This window comes from Melospiza melodia, chromosome 20, assembly GCF_035770615.1.
Source record: "Melospiza melodia melodia isolate bMelMel2 chromosome 20, bMelMel2.pri, whole genome shotgun sequence".
NCBI lineage: Eukaryota > Metazoa > Chordata > Aves > Passeriformes > Passerellidae > Melospiza > Melospiza melodia.
In genome coordinates this window covers 9,026,828-9,043,237 of record NC_086213.1, presented here as the reverse complement: position 1 = coordinate 9,043,237, position 16,410 = coordinate 9,026,828, and the positions used below count along the sequence as shown (strand labels likewise).

The 16,410-nt window shown below is 45.0% G+C and overlaps 1 protein-coding gene across 15 annotated transcripts in view; it reads left to right on the top strand.

Annotated features, from left to right (window-relative positions):
- Positions 1 to 321: 321 nt before the first annotated feature.
- FBRSL1 (fibrosin like 1) overlaps positions 322 to 16,410 on the top strand; it is a 495,930-nt gene continuing 479,841 nt past the window's right edge. For all 15 annotated transcript variants that reach the window (XM_063173528.1, XM_063173525.1, XM_063173535.1 and 12 more), the window contains exon 1: positions 322 to 630. In XM_063173528.1, the coding sequence (XP_063029598.1) occupies positions 337 to 630 (294 nt within the window). In that variant the 5' untranslated portion in view covers positions 322 to 336. The remainder of the gene's footprint in view (positions 631 to 16,410) is intronic.

The following is a 16,410-nucleotide window of genomic DNA, read 5'->3' as shown; positions in this document are numbered from 1 at the left end:
GTGTGTGTGTGCCGCTCGCCCCACCGCCACCGCCACCCAGCCTTGCTCTGTGGATTATCATCGCCCTGGATCCGAGGCTCTGAACAGCAGGATTTTTTTGTTGTTGTTGTTGATTTTTTTTTTTTTTAATTATTACTATTATTTTTTAAGGGCTCCGGGGTTTGGAGAGGGGAAGCGGTGAGTTGGAGGGGGGCGACTTTACTCTCCCCCCCGCGCCCCCCCCACTCCCACCCACCCCCCCCTCGCTCCTGGCCTTCTCATTTTCATTTTTTAAAATTTTTTTTAATTATTATTATTATTACTTTTAAATTTTTTTAATTTGCTTCTTCTTCGGCGATGGATGGGAAAATCCGGCAGAGCCGGAGGTCGAGGTCGCAGCGGGACCGCGTGCGGCGGCGGGAGGCGGCGGCCCGCGACCCGCGGAACCAGAGCCCTTCCTCGGGCTCCGAGAAGGAGCCGAGCCCCGGCAAGGAGAACGGCGGCCAGAACTGCACCGCCCCGCGGGGCCCGCCGCCCGCCGCCCGCGCCGCCCGGCCCCCGCGCCGCCGCCGCCGCGAGTCCAGCTCCCAGGAAGAGGATCTGATCGATGGCTTCGCCATCGCCAGCTTCAACACCCTGGAAGCGCTGGAGGTAAGGGCGCCGGGGGCCGGGGGGCTCTGCCCTCCCGCGGGGCGGGGGCTTCGGAGGCGGGGAGGGGGTTGGAAGGGAAAAGGAACGGGGGGAAGGAGGGAAAAAAAAAAAAAAAAAAAAAAAAGGATTTGAGAAAGGAAGCGCGGCGCTTTCAGGCTGCTGAATTTTGCAAATAGCAATTAACGTGCATTAATCCTGGTGTCAGCCCGGGGGGATCCCGGGGCTGCGGGCTGGAGGGTGCCGGGCCGGCCCCGGTGATCCGCTGGCAACTTGGCTGCCCCCCCTTCTCCTGGCTGCTTCCCTCCTCTGCCCGGCTCCGGCCGGTGCTCGCCATCACTCCGGGCAAGTCCAGTGTTTGTTTGGGGTTTTAATTGGCTGCAAAATATTCCTGGCGTGTTGGGATGGTCCGGCATTGTTGTGAATGGTGGAGCTTCCCCCCTCCCGCCCTCCTTCCTCCCGCTCCCCCCTCCTCCAGCTCGGGAGTTTGTGTTTGCATTGCCAAAATGTTACTTTATCTGTCTCCGGAGATTGTTAGCAAATGGCTAGTGTTTGACATTTTGTGGAAAAGAGATGTTTAAATGGATAATAATCCCTCGGTTGTAATTCCCATTTTTGAAGTAATTGAACAAATTCTTCATCTCTTGTTGACTGTACATATTTTTCTGGTGTTAATAGGCTGGCAAAAAATATTGCTTGTCTAACTTATTACAAACAATATTTGCTGAGCAAATACTGCCTGCCTTGTCTGAGCTAAGTTAAGCAGAGCAGGAAATTTAATATTTTCAGAGGGGCATTGACAAACCATGACTTTGGCTTTTGATTTTTGTTTTGTTTGTGTACAGTTGGAAGAAGTGAGTTGTGGAGAGGAAGCACCTCACAAGTTGCTTGTTGGGTGTCAGAACTTGAATTCCCAGTAAATATGAGCAATTCTGGTGCTTTTGCCCACTTTGACACACCATGGTGGAGATGTGGGCAAAGTTTTGGGTGCTCTCCTTGCTTTGGATTTCCTGCCTCTTGTGTATCTGTTAACCTGTGTTACAGCAGTGAAGAGTTCTGCGTGGGCTGATGAATTCTCTGATTTGCCCTGGGATCTTTAATGTCTTTGGCTCACGCTCTGAGGTCCCATTTTGTTCCTGGGCTTTGCTGCTCCCCAGCCCACCCCTCCAGCCACGCAGGCCTCTGGTGGCACCGTGGTTCTTTGGAGTTTTTTGCCTGTAGGACCAACTCCTGAGAGTCCCAGGGATGGTCCCTGTGTGCCCGTGGAGGTGCCAGAGGTGGCCTTGGCCATCTGCCCTGGTGGCAGGACCCTTGTTTGGGGAGCCAGGGGTTCTGCTCAGCAGGGACACCCAGCCCTGAGCAGCTCTGGGTGTGCAGGTGCTGGAGAGGCAGGAAGGTTTGTGTTAGCTTGGTGATGGCTGCTCTTTGGCTTTTTGTGCTGTCATTTGTGGGGTGTTGTCCTGACAGGAAGGCTGACTACTTTGTGTATGCAGAACTGATAATGAGTGAGCAATCTGCTCTCCTGTGCCTCTAAACCGAGCCCTAGACCTGTCTGTATAACCTTATTTTTTTCTTTTTCTTGGGCATGCTCTTAGTCAAATATGCATCAGCAGATAGGTCCAATTAAACCCCTGAGTCTCTACTGAGCTGTCAGGGAAGAAAGTAAAATTCATCTTCCTGCAGAAATTTTCTACCATGATGAGCACATTATCAGGAAATAGAATTCAAATGATAGTGCAGTCCCTCCAGGCTGATGGGGAAAACTCTGGGCTTTTCACATGGGGAGAGCCTTGTTATTGAATCAGCCAAACCTTGATAATAAGGTACACAAGGGTAAAAAGTGACCTGAAATATCTGCCACCCCAAGGTACTTCTGTTTGTGGAAGCACTTCTGGTTTTTCTTTAAAAAGAAAAAAAAAAAGTCTTTGCAAAATGATCCGCTTTAAAATTCTTGCCAAAAACTTCAATGCCACCTGAAATTAACCCATTTCTGCTATATTTACAAGCATGTACGAGAACAGCTTCCTGAAATTAACTGATATCTACAATGTTTACCAACATGTCAGAGAACACCACCTGAAATGAACCTATTTCTAGTATATTTACCAACACGTGCTAGAACGCTTTCCTGAAATTAACTGATTTCTACTCTATTTACCAACATGTAAGAGAACGCCACCTGAAATGAACTCATTTATAGTGTATTTGCCAAGATGTTAGAAAACAACGTGTGCACCTCTGCAGCCATGGTGGTTGACACCTCAGAGGGAGAAGTGTGAGCAGAATTCTCCTGTTTCACACCAACCAGGTGTGTTATGTTTCAGGTTGTGTTCTTGGGGGTAATGATGGTGTGCATTCCCTAAATCCCTGTGAAACTAAAAAAAAAAAAAAAGAAAATACATTGTGTGGATTTTTTTTTTTTTCCACTGCTTTGGACCATGGGTGATGTTTGGCAGATGTCATGCAGCAGCAAGGGAAGGGGATGGTCAAGGCAAAAGCACTTTAAAGCAGTATATAGCCATGGAAATGAGTGAAATGGCAAGGTCATTTTGTGTGGTGTGGAACTGTGTTCTCTGATGAACTTGACTGCAACAGGTGGTTTTCTTCTGCTTTGGAGGAAATCTGTATTTTGGTGCATATTGGTTTTTTAAGAGGATTTAAAATCTGCTGTAATGCTTTTTAAAAAATAAATAAGAATTGAAACCTTCTATGCCCATGAGGGGGAATAAAGTTAGAAGTGAGTGTATGGCTCAGTGACAGTAGTGAACAAAAAAAGTATTTTATTTAATTTTTTAATCCTTAAAAGGAGCTTTTGTTGCATATGTGGTAGTTTATTGTGGTATTCTAGGTTGGTTTGTTTCTTGATGTTACAGTGGTCTCTGATTATGTTTAATAGAATAACCAAGGCTTGGGTTTCCCCTTAGAAATGAAATTTCTCAGTGTTTAGGTAGAACTTAATGGTAGAATCATTTGGGAGAGGTAAGGTGGTTTTTGGTTTGTTTTTCTTTGTATCTCACCATATTGTGAATTCCCCTTCCCCACTGCCGGAAATTCTCACTGCTGGTGTTCCTGTAAATAAAGGGTGCTTTATAGAATAAATATATGTATTCTTCCTTTGTGTTGACCTGGGAGTATGAGCAGTTAAGGTCAATACTGAGGGGTGGCTTTGAGGTCTCCTTTAGCTCTCTGGTGTGAATTTTAAGCATTTTGTATTTTAATTCATGTGGCAATGTTTCCTTTGGCAGTTGTCATCTGAAAACCATGTGGCGATACTTGTGACTTATTTATCTCCTATCTTACCATCTTCTAAATAAAGACTGAGTTGATTATATATATATATTTTTTAAATTAAGTGAAAAACAAAGCCCCACAGACACACACGCAGCAGCCTCTTTCTGTGTAGAAGAAGTTAAAACTTCTCCTTTCTCTTCCTTCCCCTGGATCTTCCTGTACAAATCCAGCTCAGGTTTCATGCAGTTTAGGGCTGATGTGTGTGTGTGTGTGTGTAGTGGTGTTTTATTTGGGGTTTTTTAGTACCCAGCCACTCACCACGACTTTGGACTTAACCTGGAAATGTAGTTTTGGCTTGGGGTGGTCAGTGGGACTGGAAAAGCCACCAGGAGATGGGTGCAGTGCCAGGGCTGAGGAAAGGGGGATTTCTGCCCTCCTTCCAGAATGAATGGTGTGGATGTGAGCATGTGTGTATATTCATTACGTTCAGATGAAGCTGCTAATTATTCTTGAAGGTGATTGGTGAATCAGAGCGAGAGAATCTAAATGAGTGAGTCGGTAGTTGAGGGCTCTCTCTGATCATAGCTGTTCCTTTCAAGTATGAAAAACAGCGCTAAAAGGGAACTTCATCAGAATGTTAATGAATGCGATCTTTGAGAGCAATTGTTCTCCCAAAGTAGTTGAAAAGACAAGGGGTTGTGTTTTCTTTTTGGCTGTTGTTTATCATTTTTACAGATTCCAGCAAAGCTTTGGAGCCCTGAATGGAAATTTTAACTTTCTTGAGGGGTGTGTGTGTGTGTGTAGGGTTTTTTTTGAGGAATGTTTAACCTGTTTACAGAATCTCGTGGAGAATCCCTGCTCAGACGTGTGTGGAGTGTTGTGCAGAAGCAGCCCTGAGCTGAAAAGGGGCAGACCTTGACTCGCTGCACGTGGTGTTGGAGTGGAGATGCTGCCCTTACAAGCCGAGCCGGGGCCCAGCTGTGCCCCAAGGAGATGAATGCTTTCCCCTCTCCCTGTCTGTGTCCAGAGCTCTGGCAGTGCTGCCTCTCAGCCCCTTCCTTCCCTGCTGTTCCTGCCTGCTGCAGCAGAGCTTGGACAGCCTATTGCTCCTAGTAGGCTTCTGGACAAAATCCATGAGTGCTCCAGCTGTCATCTTGATAAGGCTGTTTTCACATGTGTGCTGTACACTGTCCTGTTACTGTTGCTCTGATCTCTCATTGATAAGAAAACCAATGTATTTAGCTGCAGTTTCCTGTTCCAAAGGTTTTGTGCTGGCTCCACTGACCTAGCGATGGAACTTCTGATTTGTCACCATCTCTCTCTCTCTGTCTGCTTAACAGCTTAGATTTTTCCATAGCTATGTTTTAAAACAAGTTTCTAGATATTTAGGTGTTTTTTTCCTTCTACTTAATTGTCACGTGCTGGTGTATCAAGCTAGCGTTTCTGATGGCCAGTTATTCCTCTTTAAAAGTGCTTTTTACCCCAGGAAAGCTAATGATTTTCTGGATGATGCTCTAAAGGCTCTAAATGCCTTTTGGTTTTCCTGAAGGCTTGCTAGTCTCCATTGATTTGTTCTCCTAGCTGTTGATTTTCTTTTCTTTTTTTTTTTTTTTTTTTTTTGCATCTTGTCTGAAGCAGGTACTTTAGGTATCTTTGTTGAGGAGTCAGAGGTGATTAAATCAGAGGGGGAGAGCTCTGCAAAGCCTGAAGAATCTGCTCAGCTGGGCCAGGAGCTGGGGGGAGCAATGTTTCCTACAAACCTTGGTGGGATGGTGAGGAAGATATGCAGCTCTTCTGCTGGATGGGGAGTTCTCTGTCTCATGGGTGAAACCTGCCAGGGTTAAAGGAGTGGTGGGGTGCATGGCAAGTGCAGCCCCTGCCTGGGGCCATCCCTGCACCTTTAGTGCACATAAAGTGGCTGCAGGGGCGTTGAAGAGAGGAAATTGCCTGGAATTGCTCAGGGGTCACACTCATCCCTACCTGAGGTTTCATTTTTAACTCAAACTGCAGTTGATTCTGTCTATCTGGGTGTTTTGGATGACCTTTTAATATCCTACCAATTTTTCTGAAGTCGTTTCCCATAGTATAACTGCTCAGGCTTTCTTGAGCACTGAAACCTGGGGCAAAACGTGAGGTGAAATTTGCTGAAATGTCAAGTAGACCAACCATCACAAAGAAATTCAGAAGATATATTCAGTTTTAAAATTAGTTAGAATCTATACCATTTTTAAAAAATAAGGTACTGTGTATTGCACAGGTAAGATATTTTTTTGTAATAAAAAGGACATAATAGAACTAGTGTTCCACTTCATTCAGATAAATGTTTACTTGCAGTAGTGTATTTGACTTCATGCCTAGTAAGAACTGAAAACTTTACTGTGCTCTCAGTATGCTAAGAAGATGCACTTTTTATCGTTTATCTCAGTTATTTCACAGAATGAGACTGACTGTCACAATGCTGCTTTCTGGGAAAATGGCAGTGAAGAATGGAGCTGGGTAGGATGAGATCAGCCTGGTGTTTCGTGTTGTTTCTTTGATGGATCCCTGCTTGCTCTGCAGAAGGGCTGGTGGTCATGCAACTGCACTTGTGAAAAAATTCATTTTGGTGCAGAGGTGCTGTACTGTGGCTGGAGACACATTGATAGAAAGGCTTTGGGGTGGTTTGGTTTTTGCCCCTTTTGCTTCCCTGCTTTTTTTGGGTGAGGTGTGAAATTCTCCATGCACAGCCACAGCAGGCTGCTCCCCTGTGTCAGGCTTTGCAAGCACACAGATCCCAAACCTGTGTGCACCTTGTGTGGGTGCAGCCTTGTCAGAATGTGCTTGCTGCTTCAGCTTCTCCAGCTTTGGGCTTTGTCCTGGTGGTGCAGGATGAGGGAATATTGTGTAGTCTGTGGTGCTGCAGCAAGTACTCGAAAGAGAACAGTATCAGCAGAACTGAAACGCTGTTTCCTGCTTGATGCACTTTGGGTTTTTTTTTTAAATAAAGATTTGAAATACAGTGCGTAGGGTGTGCATCTTGGTATCGGTTGTAGGTGAACATCCAGCTCTAAGTGAGAACAATTTCCAATTCAGTGCACTTTAATGCCTCCAGTTTATCATGGTAAATGTATAAAAGAGTTTTATGTAGGTGAAGTGGCTCTTGCTGTTTAAATGTCTCCTGGCTCTGCTGTGTTCAGCACAGTGGGGGCTGTGACTGTTCCAGCCACGCTCTTCTGAGACAAAAGACTTGGAGCACAGTGTTACCAGCCCTGGTCCATCTCCTTGAGAAATAGTCTCTTTTTGAAAACTAATGAACTATTAAGAATCCTGCTCTGATGCTGAAAGAGGAATCAGTCTTGATGTTCCAAAGCCAGAAACACTGAGCATGGAGGCAAGGGTTAACCGGCTCTGAGCCGCCCAGGCACAACCGACCTGTGCCGAGTTGTGGAGTTGTCGGTCCAGTTCCTCTGGTGCAGGAGTTGTGAAAGCTGGGCAGGTACAAACTGCACCAGCTGTGGGGCTCCCACCTGCACCAGCCAGGCCCCAGTGACAGGCAGAGAGGTGAGTGTCACCCTTTGCAGCTTAATTATTTTGTACTGAGTGACTAGGCATGAAGTGCAGAATTACCTGGCTAACAGGAGCGTGGGGCAGCTGAGTGCACTGTGCTTGGGTGATCCTGGATGAATGGAGAGCGTTTCCTTTGTAGCTCTGTCTTGCTTGGAGCCAAAAAGGGACTGAACTTGAACAAAAGTTGCATCTGCAAGGTCAGTGGTTGGCATGGATAAGGGGATTGAAGGGATCAAAATTATTTCCCTGCGCCACTGGCTGCAAAACATGGGCTTATGGCACCATTCCTGTCTCTCCCTTTGTGCTCAGAGCAAAGCTTTTTAAATCTTGTGCTGGCTATCTACAGCGCCACACAAACGTGGCAATTTGAAGTTAAATGTTCTATTTTGAGGCTGCCGTGCACGGTCAGCAGGGCAAGGAGCTGTGCTTGGGCTCCTCTGCTCTGCCCACAGCCTGCCTTGCTCTCTCTTCTGCACAGGTTGTCATAGAGAGGAATTGGGAAAATACATATGCATGATGCAGTTGTGCCTGTAGTCTGAATGTGAAGCTTATAGTGCTTGTGGTTTGATATCATTGTGTTACCTTGCCCTTCAACAGATGTTCCTTCATCTTCAGAAATATAAGACAGTAATTGGTGTTTTGCTGTTTTCCTCCCCAGTTTTAAATATAGATTGATTCACTCTGGTGCTAGGGTGTCCCTGACCTAACCTGTACTTAGTGATGAGATGCTGAAGTTAGGAGCAGCCCAAGTTGGGAAACAAATGGTAATTGAGAGCTGCTGGTTGTTGAGTGGCTACTGAAGGACTCCAAACTTGTTCCTTTAACCCCTCCTCATCCTTACTGAAGCTGCAGCTGTTTTCCTTGGAGCTCTTATTTGTAGAGAGGAGGAAAAACCCCCAAAGAGTTTCAAGGAAAACAACATCTCAAAGCTTACAATGACATCAAGTGCATCAGGTAATAAAATGCATTATTGCTCTTGATGTTTTGGTGGCTCTTAAATCTCTCTTGTAATGCTGTGGAAGAGGATGTGCAGCCTCTTAACTCCATTTAGCCTGAGCACATACCTGCACTCAGGGGCAGTGAGACTCAGGATGGCGTGCAGCTAAGAGATGTTTATGGAATCAGTCACACCTGATATAAAATAATTATGATGTTTTGACATCTTGTTAATAACTTGCAGCCATTGGAAGAAATGGAATTATGGCATTCTCAGTCCTTGATGGAACCTTGGCATTTCTTTCAGATTGTAAAATTAAAGAAAAAATGTGAAAGACATTAAAATAGTTGGATGTGGGGCCTGGGAAAAATGATGGGCTGCTTAATTGAAAAAGTGCTTCATTCCAATTGAAGTTCATTCCAGTTCAGTTCTGCCCATTTCCTTGCATCTGTAATGGGGAAGGAAAAGGGCTGATCCCCCCAAAATCTGTCTGTGAGAGCGTTTTGGGTGTCACTGGGTTCTTCATCTTATCTGTGAATGAAGTGGAAGGAAATCCTAGCGAGCTTTAGACATGAGAGAAAAGTCTTGTCACCTGTAATGACTAAAATCCCCTGAAGTGTTGCCAGCGTGTACTTTAGGAATCATATAATTATATGATTATTGAAAGAGACATAAAAGACCTCATGGCAAAACCCTTAGAAAGGGGGAGGGAGGGAATCCGTATGCAAATAAAGATATGCAGAATTTGCTGTCTCTCTTTTTTTTTCCCTAGTTATTTTTCAGTCCAAAGCTCAGTAATTGCTTTTATGGGGATTACTTAATAAAACTGGGGCATGCAAAGGAGGGAGAAATTGTTTATGCCAAGTCACAGGGCTGGCTCGAAGTCCTAGGGAGTTGGAGTAAAAAATGGATTTTTAAAAGTAAAACTGCGAAGCGGGTTTTGTGCTAAGAGAAAACAGCTATTTGTTGCAATGTTATCCTACAATAAAAGTGTTTTGTGGTCTGGCGGTTAAGCAGAGGGGTCCGGAAGCTGAGATAACGGGGTTTTCTTTCTGACTCCACCACAAGTTTCCTCTCACGGAGCTCTGGGCAAGTCCTTTCATCAGTGCCTGTGTCAGCCGGGCTGTGCCGCTGCTGGGAGCTGGAGGTGCCACTCAGGGAAACTCCTGTGACGCGTTGGAACTGCCTCAGCCTGACGTGAGTGCTGTCTGTGCATCACCAGGAGGTGATGGGAGAGCCTCTGATGGCAAGATCTGCTTGCACAAACTCCTAGGGAAGTGTTTCTCTTTCTCCTCTGCCCCGCGTCAGCTGTGGGAGAGCCTTTCCCGTGGCATGCCCTGCTCTGGGCACTGCTGGGGGTGCAAATGCAGCCTGAGATTTCCCTGAGCTCTAGTTCTCCTCTCACAGCTAAAACACAAGCCTTGACTTCAGGCTTCTTAAGTTCCCCTAAGCTTCATCAGTCCTTACTGATGCTCTGGATTTATAATCTTGCTTCTCATAGCAGCACTCATTCATGCCTTCACTAGGAAACTCTCCTGATGCAGAACAGACATATCTCAAGAGAGGTAGGCAAAAACCTACCTTTTATTGCAAGGTAGGCAAAAACTGCCTTCCCTTTTTTTCTCAGGCTTAACTAAAGCATTAAAAAAAAAGGAAAAAAACCTGTCCTACTACTATTAGTGTTGAGTTACTGAATATTTTGCAAGATCTACCCAGGAAAGAACACCATGGTTTAGTCTGGTATTCTAGTTTGGCACTGAATAGTACAAAGTTGTGATACAAGTTTGCTGGTGCGATTTTTAGCTGAAAATGACAATGGTTTTCCAAGCAGATGGATTTTATAACTTGCCTGCCATCAGCTCATCCATCAAACTCCGCAGAGATCTGTGCATTGGTGTCAGTGTGCACATGGCAGTGTTGTTGATTACATCAGACAAACTGATAAGTCCCTTGGAGCCCTGTTCCCACTCCCTGGGCAGCCCTGGGGTGGGTTTGGCAGCAGTGGGGGTTTGTTCCCAGCCTGTTCTCACTGGCAGTGTGGAGCTGAGCTGTGCCCTGTCCATGGCTGTGGCTGCAGCTGCAGGCAGGGCCAGTGTGACTTGTGCAGGGAGGGACACAGGCACTGGTGTTTCAGTGCTGTTTGTGGTGGGAAGAGGGGTGATGAAACATGAGTGAGAGCCTCTGGGCTGCACAGGGTCTGCAACTTGGTTTCACACAGATTTTGCATACTCATACGTGACTTTTTTTCCACGTTGCTGGGAGATGCTAAGTCACACAGAGGTGTGACTGGGAAATTAAAGTTTTAGCTGCATCTAGGCAAAAGTGATTGCAGGGCTCAATCAGAAAAGGTTCCCATGCTCATTACTACGTCTCCTGTACAACTTTTAGGCTTTTTGCAAGGAAAGATGCTCTTTTTAGCAGCTGTTGGATAGAGGAGCCCCATGTTAACATCAAGCTCATTTACCCTGGTTAGAAAATGTTTTGGTATGTGTAGGACAGGCTGTTTCCAAACCAAAGGTTAAGGAACTGCTGTAACAGGACCTGTGCAAACTAATGTAAACTCCCAGGTGACACCTCAGACAAACAGCTATATGCAGTTGGTTTGCTTGGTAGGTTCCCAAGAATTATTTTTGAAGTTGGATGTTTTTTAAAAAGAGATGAAAAAAGAAAAAATGGAAATGGTTTACACAAGCTGTTTCCAGAGGAAACACAGCTGAAGGTAAGAAACCAAAGATACTATGTCCTGAGAAACACATGGATGGGTTGTGGAGTCTCTGAGTGTGTTGCCTGGTCCTTCTCTGCTCAGGAGATGCTCATGGTTTTATAATTATAAAGTTGCTGGTCTCCAAACACTGTAGCTCTTGTGCCACAGCTCTGAGGCCACAATAATAATAATAATAATCTCTCCTGTGACTCTTGTGAGGTGCTGTGCTGCTCGGGTGCAGTGTGTGGGTTCCAGGGGAGGCTGTTCAAGCCTGGCTCTCGGGCTCTGCTTTCCTGCTCAAAATGTATCCGTGCATTTGCTCTGCCACTGCCAAAATAAATGCTGCAGACAATCCAGGGCCAGCAGTGTCATCATCATCAGGTTACTGAGTTTCTGCCTGAAGGTCAGCTAACTGTGACTGCTACTAAATAGCTGTTTGCTGATATGGTGTCTGCAATCGTACACCACGCCTGGTGGCACGGTTGCAGTGGAGTTTTGGCATGGGGCTGTGTGGCCCAAACAGGGCATGTTTGATGATAATTGTAAGGTTGATACAACCTGCAAAAATACTGATTTGACCTAAAAAAGGACAGAGCGTAAACTGTGGGTGTTTATCTGTCTTAAGTACAATGTGCTGGCCATCCAAAATGGAATTAATTAGGTTTGCTGTCCTCCTGTGGCATGGGATGGGGTCAGCATTGGGGTGGTCTTGAGCATTGTGGTGAGATGCTGTAATGCAGAGCATGTGTCAGCACCAGGGCTGGTGAATGGGCAGCTTCTGGTGTTTCCTGCAGGCAAATAAAGCTTGTCTTCCCTTGGGGTGCTCCTTGGTTTGTTCTTTTGTGTATTTCTGATTATCTGCTAGTAACCTGCAGGTGAATTTTCACTGTTCAGTGCTCTTACCTGGACAAAAAGGAGCAGCTACTGAAGAGAGGGAATAGATTTTTGTCTCAAATGCAAAATTAATTCTCCTTGTTCTTTCATGTCTTCCTCCTTTTGTGCTTGTGTGTGTTAAAATTCCCATTCCCTGTTTATATATGTTTAGCAGATGAAATCACTGGTGTTTTTTTCCCAGTGTTACCTTTACAGTGTTATGAACATAAGCAGAATGTGATTATTCACTGTGTCTCTGCTGAATACTGTAGGAATAATGGGTCTGTGCCTAAAGCATAAAGCCAGACACATAAAACATGCAGTAAGAGTACAGACATGGGGGAAAATGCAAAGTGTAGCTTCTTTTACCAATTTTACTGGAGCATTCTCTCTTATTTTGAGCTAGGAGGAAGTTAATAATGATATGAGACTGGTATTTTGATGTGAGGGAGCAGAAAGTGGGGAGAGTGTGGGGTCCCTTCCCAGCATGGCAATCTGTGTTCCCTGGGGGCAGTGACAGCTCCCAGCAGTGCAGCTTAACTGGTGTGCTTCTGGAGCTGAGAAAACACGGGGGAAAAGTCACCTGGCTTTGTGTCTTCATGGGGATCAAGCCTTTTCAAAAAGAGTGAATTTTGGCATCTTGCAGTTTGTTCCTGATGCTGGTGAAGGGAACAAAAACAGGCTGTGGAGGTTTTCCCACCTGGTGCATCCCATGGCTCTGCCTTCCCAGGCAGCTGCCAAGCTAGAACCTCTGGAATGTCTTTTTGCAGGTGCTTTTCAGGAGGTCAGAATTTGAGTTGCAGCTGAATTACAAAGTAAAACCTTTGCTGTGATGCACAAAAATGTTTTGGACTTTCTCATTCTTCTAATGATACATTGCCAAGCTTTCAAGTTGAATGAACTTTAAATATCACCTCTGTTTAGCAGCATTTGAACTTTGTTTTCTACTTCCTTCAGTCTCAAAAAAGAAATAATATTGTGTCCTCTTTAGACTATGGCCACTGAAATGGTGTTTGTCTCTATTGTTAAAAAAAGAATGAGAATCTGAGTGCCTAATTACCCAGTGCTGCTCCTTTTAATTTTGAAAGTTCATTCTTTGCCCCTGCTCTCTTTAATGTAGATTTTCTAAACAGCATCTAAAAATGTGTGTCTAAAAGACCTAATTAGTGTTGATATTTCAATATCTGAGCTTATAATTCAGCTTTTTTAATAGGGCACCTGGGTATCAGCACTAAATATGAAGAAAATTGAACCTATCCCAAAATCAAGTGCGTGTAAATTTAATTGGGGATGGGGGAAGAAATAACCCTTAAAGTTCAGACTCAATTATTTGTTTGGGAACACTTGGAACGTGTCCCAGGGAGGGAGGGGGGAAAATGGTATTTAATTAATGCTTTACTAATACCATGTTCACTTAGCTTTATGGCTTTTGAAAAATTTGCCTGAGCAAAGTGGTCCTGGCTGAGGTGGATGTCTGTTTGGTTGATATTTTAAGTCTGATACAGCATTGTTCACACCTTCTTGGAATGTAATACAGGAATAAACGGGAAACCCAATCTCCTTAGCACCCTGAGTCACACAGACAGGCCGTGCTCAGAGACAGGGATTTATTTCATGCATGGTGGCCTAGACATGAAACAAATGTGTAGAAAGGGGAATTATGTAGAATTGAAAGTGACAATTATGCAAACATTCCAGTTGAGGAAGAAGTAAATTCTTCTCTTTTTCCATGTGCTCAGCTTCAGAGCTAACGAGCAGCCTCTTGGGGGTTTTGCTCTGTGTGTTTGTATCTGTCATATCTCTCTCATCTCTCTTGCTTCTTGTTCTTTTTTTTTTTTTTTTTTTTTCCTGGTTTGACCTTATTTTCCCTTTTGTTCCATGGAGTCATTCAATCTTTGTACTGCCGGGTTTGTTTACCTTGCCAGAGGAAAATGTTAGCACCCTTCCATTTCGGAGCCCAGGGCCGCTGTGCTCAGCCCAGCGCCGTGGCCTTCGCTCCCTCCCTGGCCACAGGAACACGGTGACTGATGGCATCCAAACCCCTTGATTCAATTGTTTTTTTTTGCTTTTTGAAGGGAGGAGAAGCTGGTGAGAGAAGAAACAAGCTGTGAAAATAGCTCTGTGCTTAGATGGACACCCTTTTGCAAAGCTAAACAACTTGATCTTCCACGCTGCTGGGTAGTTCCCACGCTTGCAGAAACAGGGGGAGAGCGAGCAGGGAGCTGGGGCTGTGACCACTTTAATCTGACATAAGTATGTGTTTTTGCTGAAGGGGATGGTCCTTTCCTGCCCTGGCTGCTTGTCCTGATTACCTCCCTTGTGCCAGCACTAGCGTTTATGCTGCCAGGAAAACTAATTCCCTGGTCCCCTGATCTGGCTGGCTGCACAGCCACGCAAATGCCCTTCTGGCACAGGGCAGGCAGGATGCAGGGGAGGAGGGCATGCACAGCAGATGTGTATTGATTAAAGAAACCCTGCAAATATGGCCGGAGCCTTTGGAGCAGGATTGCAGCTACATGTTCTTCCTGTGTTTCAGGTCGTCTTCCAAGTCTGCTGAAATGGGTAGTGTAGAATGATGGTTGTGCTGGAGTGACTCTGGTCTTGGTTAAGCTTCTGAAGTTGGTCATATATGGGGTAGTGGGGAGTGGCTGAGGGTAGGAGGAATTACTGGGGAAGATAAAACCTCACTTGCAAGTTAATTGCTCTGAGAACACAGTTTCTACCTTGTTTTCAGTGATTAGTTTCAATGTGACAGGGAGAAAGAGGAGACAAGCTTTTTTGTGCTTGGCTGGTTGCTCGGACTGGATGAGGTATCTAACCCTTTTGATGGCAGAAAGTTAAAAGCAGTTCACTCTGTAAATGGCATTTGTAGCTCTGTTCCCACAATAATTCTTCCTTTTTTAGCCTTCTGTTATTTTTTTCTCCTCCTGTCTTTCTTTCTGTACCGTATCCCATACATGTGTTGTATTAAGGAGAAGCCTGTATTGGTTATTAAATCCAGAGAGTGGGGGGAGAAGGAGCTCTTCTAATCAGTGTCATTTTCCCAGCTGTAATCCCACAGACGGATTGAAGAAAGTGTCAGGAGGATAAGATCAGTGTTTGAGCCCAGCTAAATGCTGGCTCTGCTGTGTGAAAATGTCTTTAATGGAGCTTGGTTGTGTGGGGAGAAAATTGCACGTAAATTGTGCAAATTTCTCAATAAAAAGCATTTAATTGTTCTAAAAGAGGGGCAGGGCCCCTCTTGTGTGCACACTGGAGACTTGAGTGAGCAGAAGTAACCTCTGTGGCACAGCAGTCATTGACCTTGTCAAGCCCTGCCAGCGGAGGTCATGTGTGGTGAAGTGGTTGCCACAGGGGATTAGCACATCTGGGCAGAGGCTTTTTGCTTCTGAGCCTGAGCACACCAAATCCCATCTCCAGCAGCACACATGGAGCCATCAGAGAGCACAGGGAGCAATGGGGAGGCACCTGCCAGAAGAGAAACCTGTCTGGAGCCAGGGGCTTTATTGGCCCCAGCTGCAAGAGAAAGAACACTTGGTTACACCATGGACTCCCTGATCCAATGAGGAGAAGGTTGGCTTGAAAATTAACCATAAAACCCCACAAACTTGCCTTGCTAGTCTCATAATGAGATAGTTCTGTGCTTAAAACTGTCTTTTTGCCCCGGTTTCCCTTACAGTTTTGCACATACAAATGTACTTTTGCATCCTACCTGCAGCTGTTGGTTTGGTGTGAGAGGTACAGTTTTATGCAGGAAGGAGGCTGATCTGCTTTTTTATTGGGCTGAAAATATGCAGAGGATGATGTTTTGTTATAAACCTCAGAAGGAATGAGTGGTGTATCTGCTGCCATGTAAGACTTCACAATTACTGTGTCAAGATATTCGGCCCAATTCACAGATGGTAGTGTCTGAAGTACAGGGAAAACAGATAATTACTAGCAACTGATCCATTTGCTCTGTGCCTAAAGGAGAGAATATTTAAGGATGGCTTTCCTCCTTGAATGAAGTGTTTATTAGAAAGCTTGATGCCATGGCATCCTTGAAGTCTAAGCATTGCAGTGTCAGATTTTATACAGATCTGTTCTGCTCTGCCTTCTGTATTCTTTTACAATTCTGCCTTAGTTGAATTAATTTCATACCCCAGGAAGAAAGTATTAAAAGAAAATTACCAATACTTCCAGCAGGAATAGTTGATATCTTAGCAGGCAGAAGAGGCATTAAAGTTGAAGCTCTCTGCTCTTTGTGTTTGCCAGTAAAGGACATCATTTGTCAGTGATGCCCAGTCACCTCCTGGATGAGGAGAGAAATGATAATGCTCTGCTCCTGCCTTGGTTGTGAGCACCTAGAATGAAGCTGTGGTTGGTTGTAGTTACTGGAAGATTGGGTGCTGATGGGGTTTGATATTTGTGCTGAATTTTTGCTAGGCAGGAAAATGAGCGTTGTGCACATTAACGAGTTACAGAAAGCACAGTCTGAACAGCATCAGGAAAA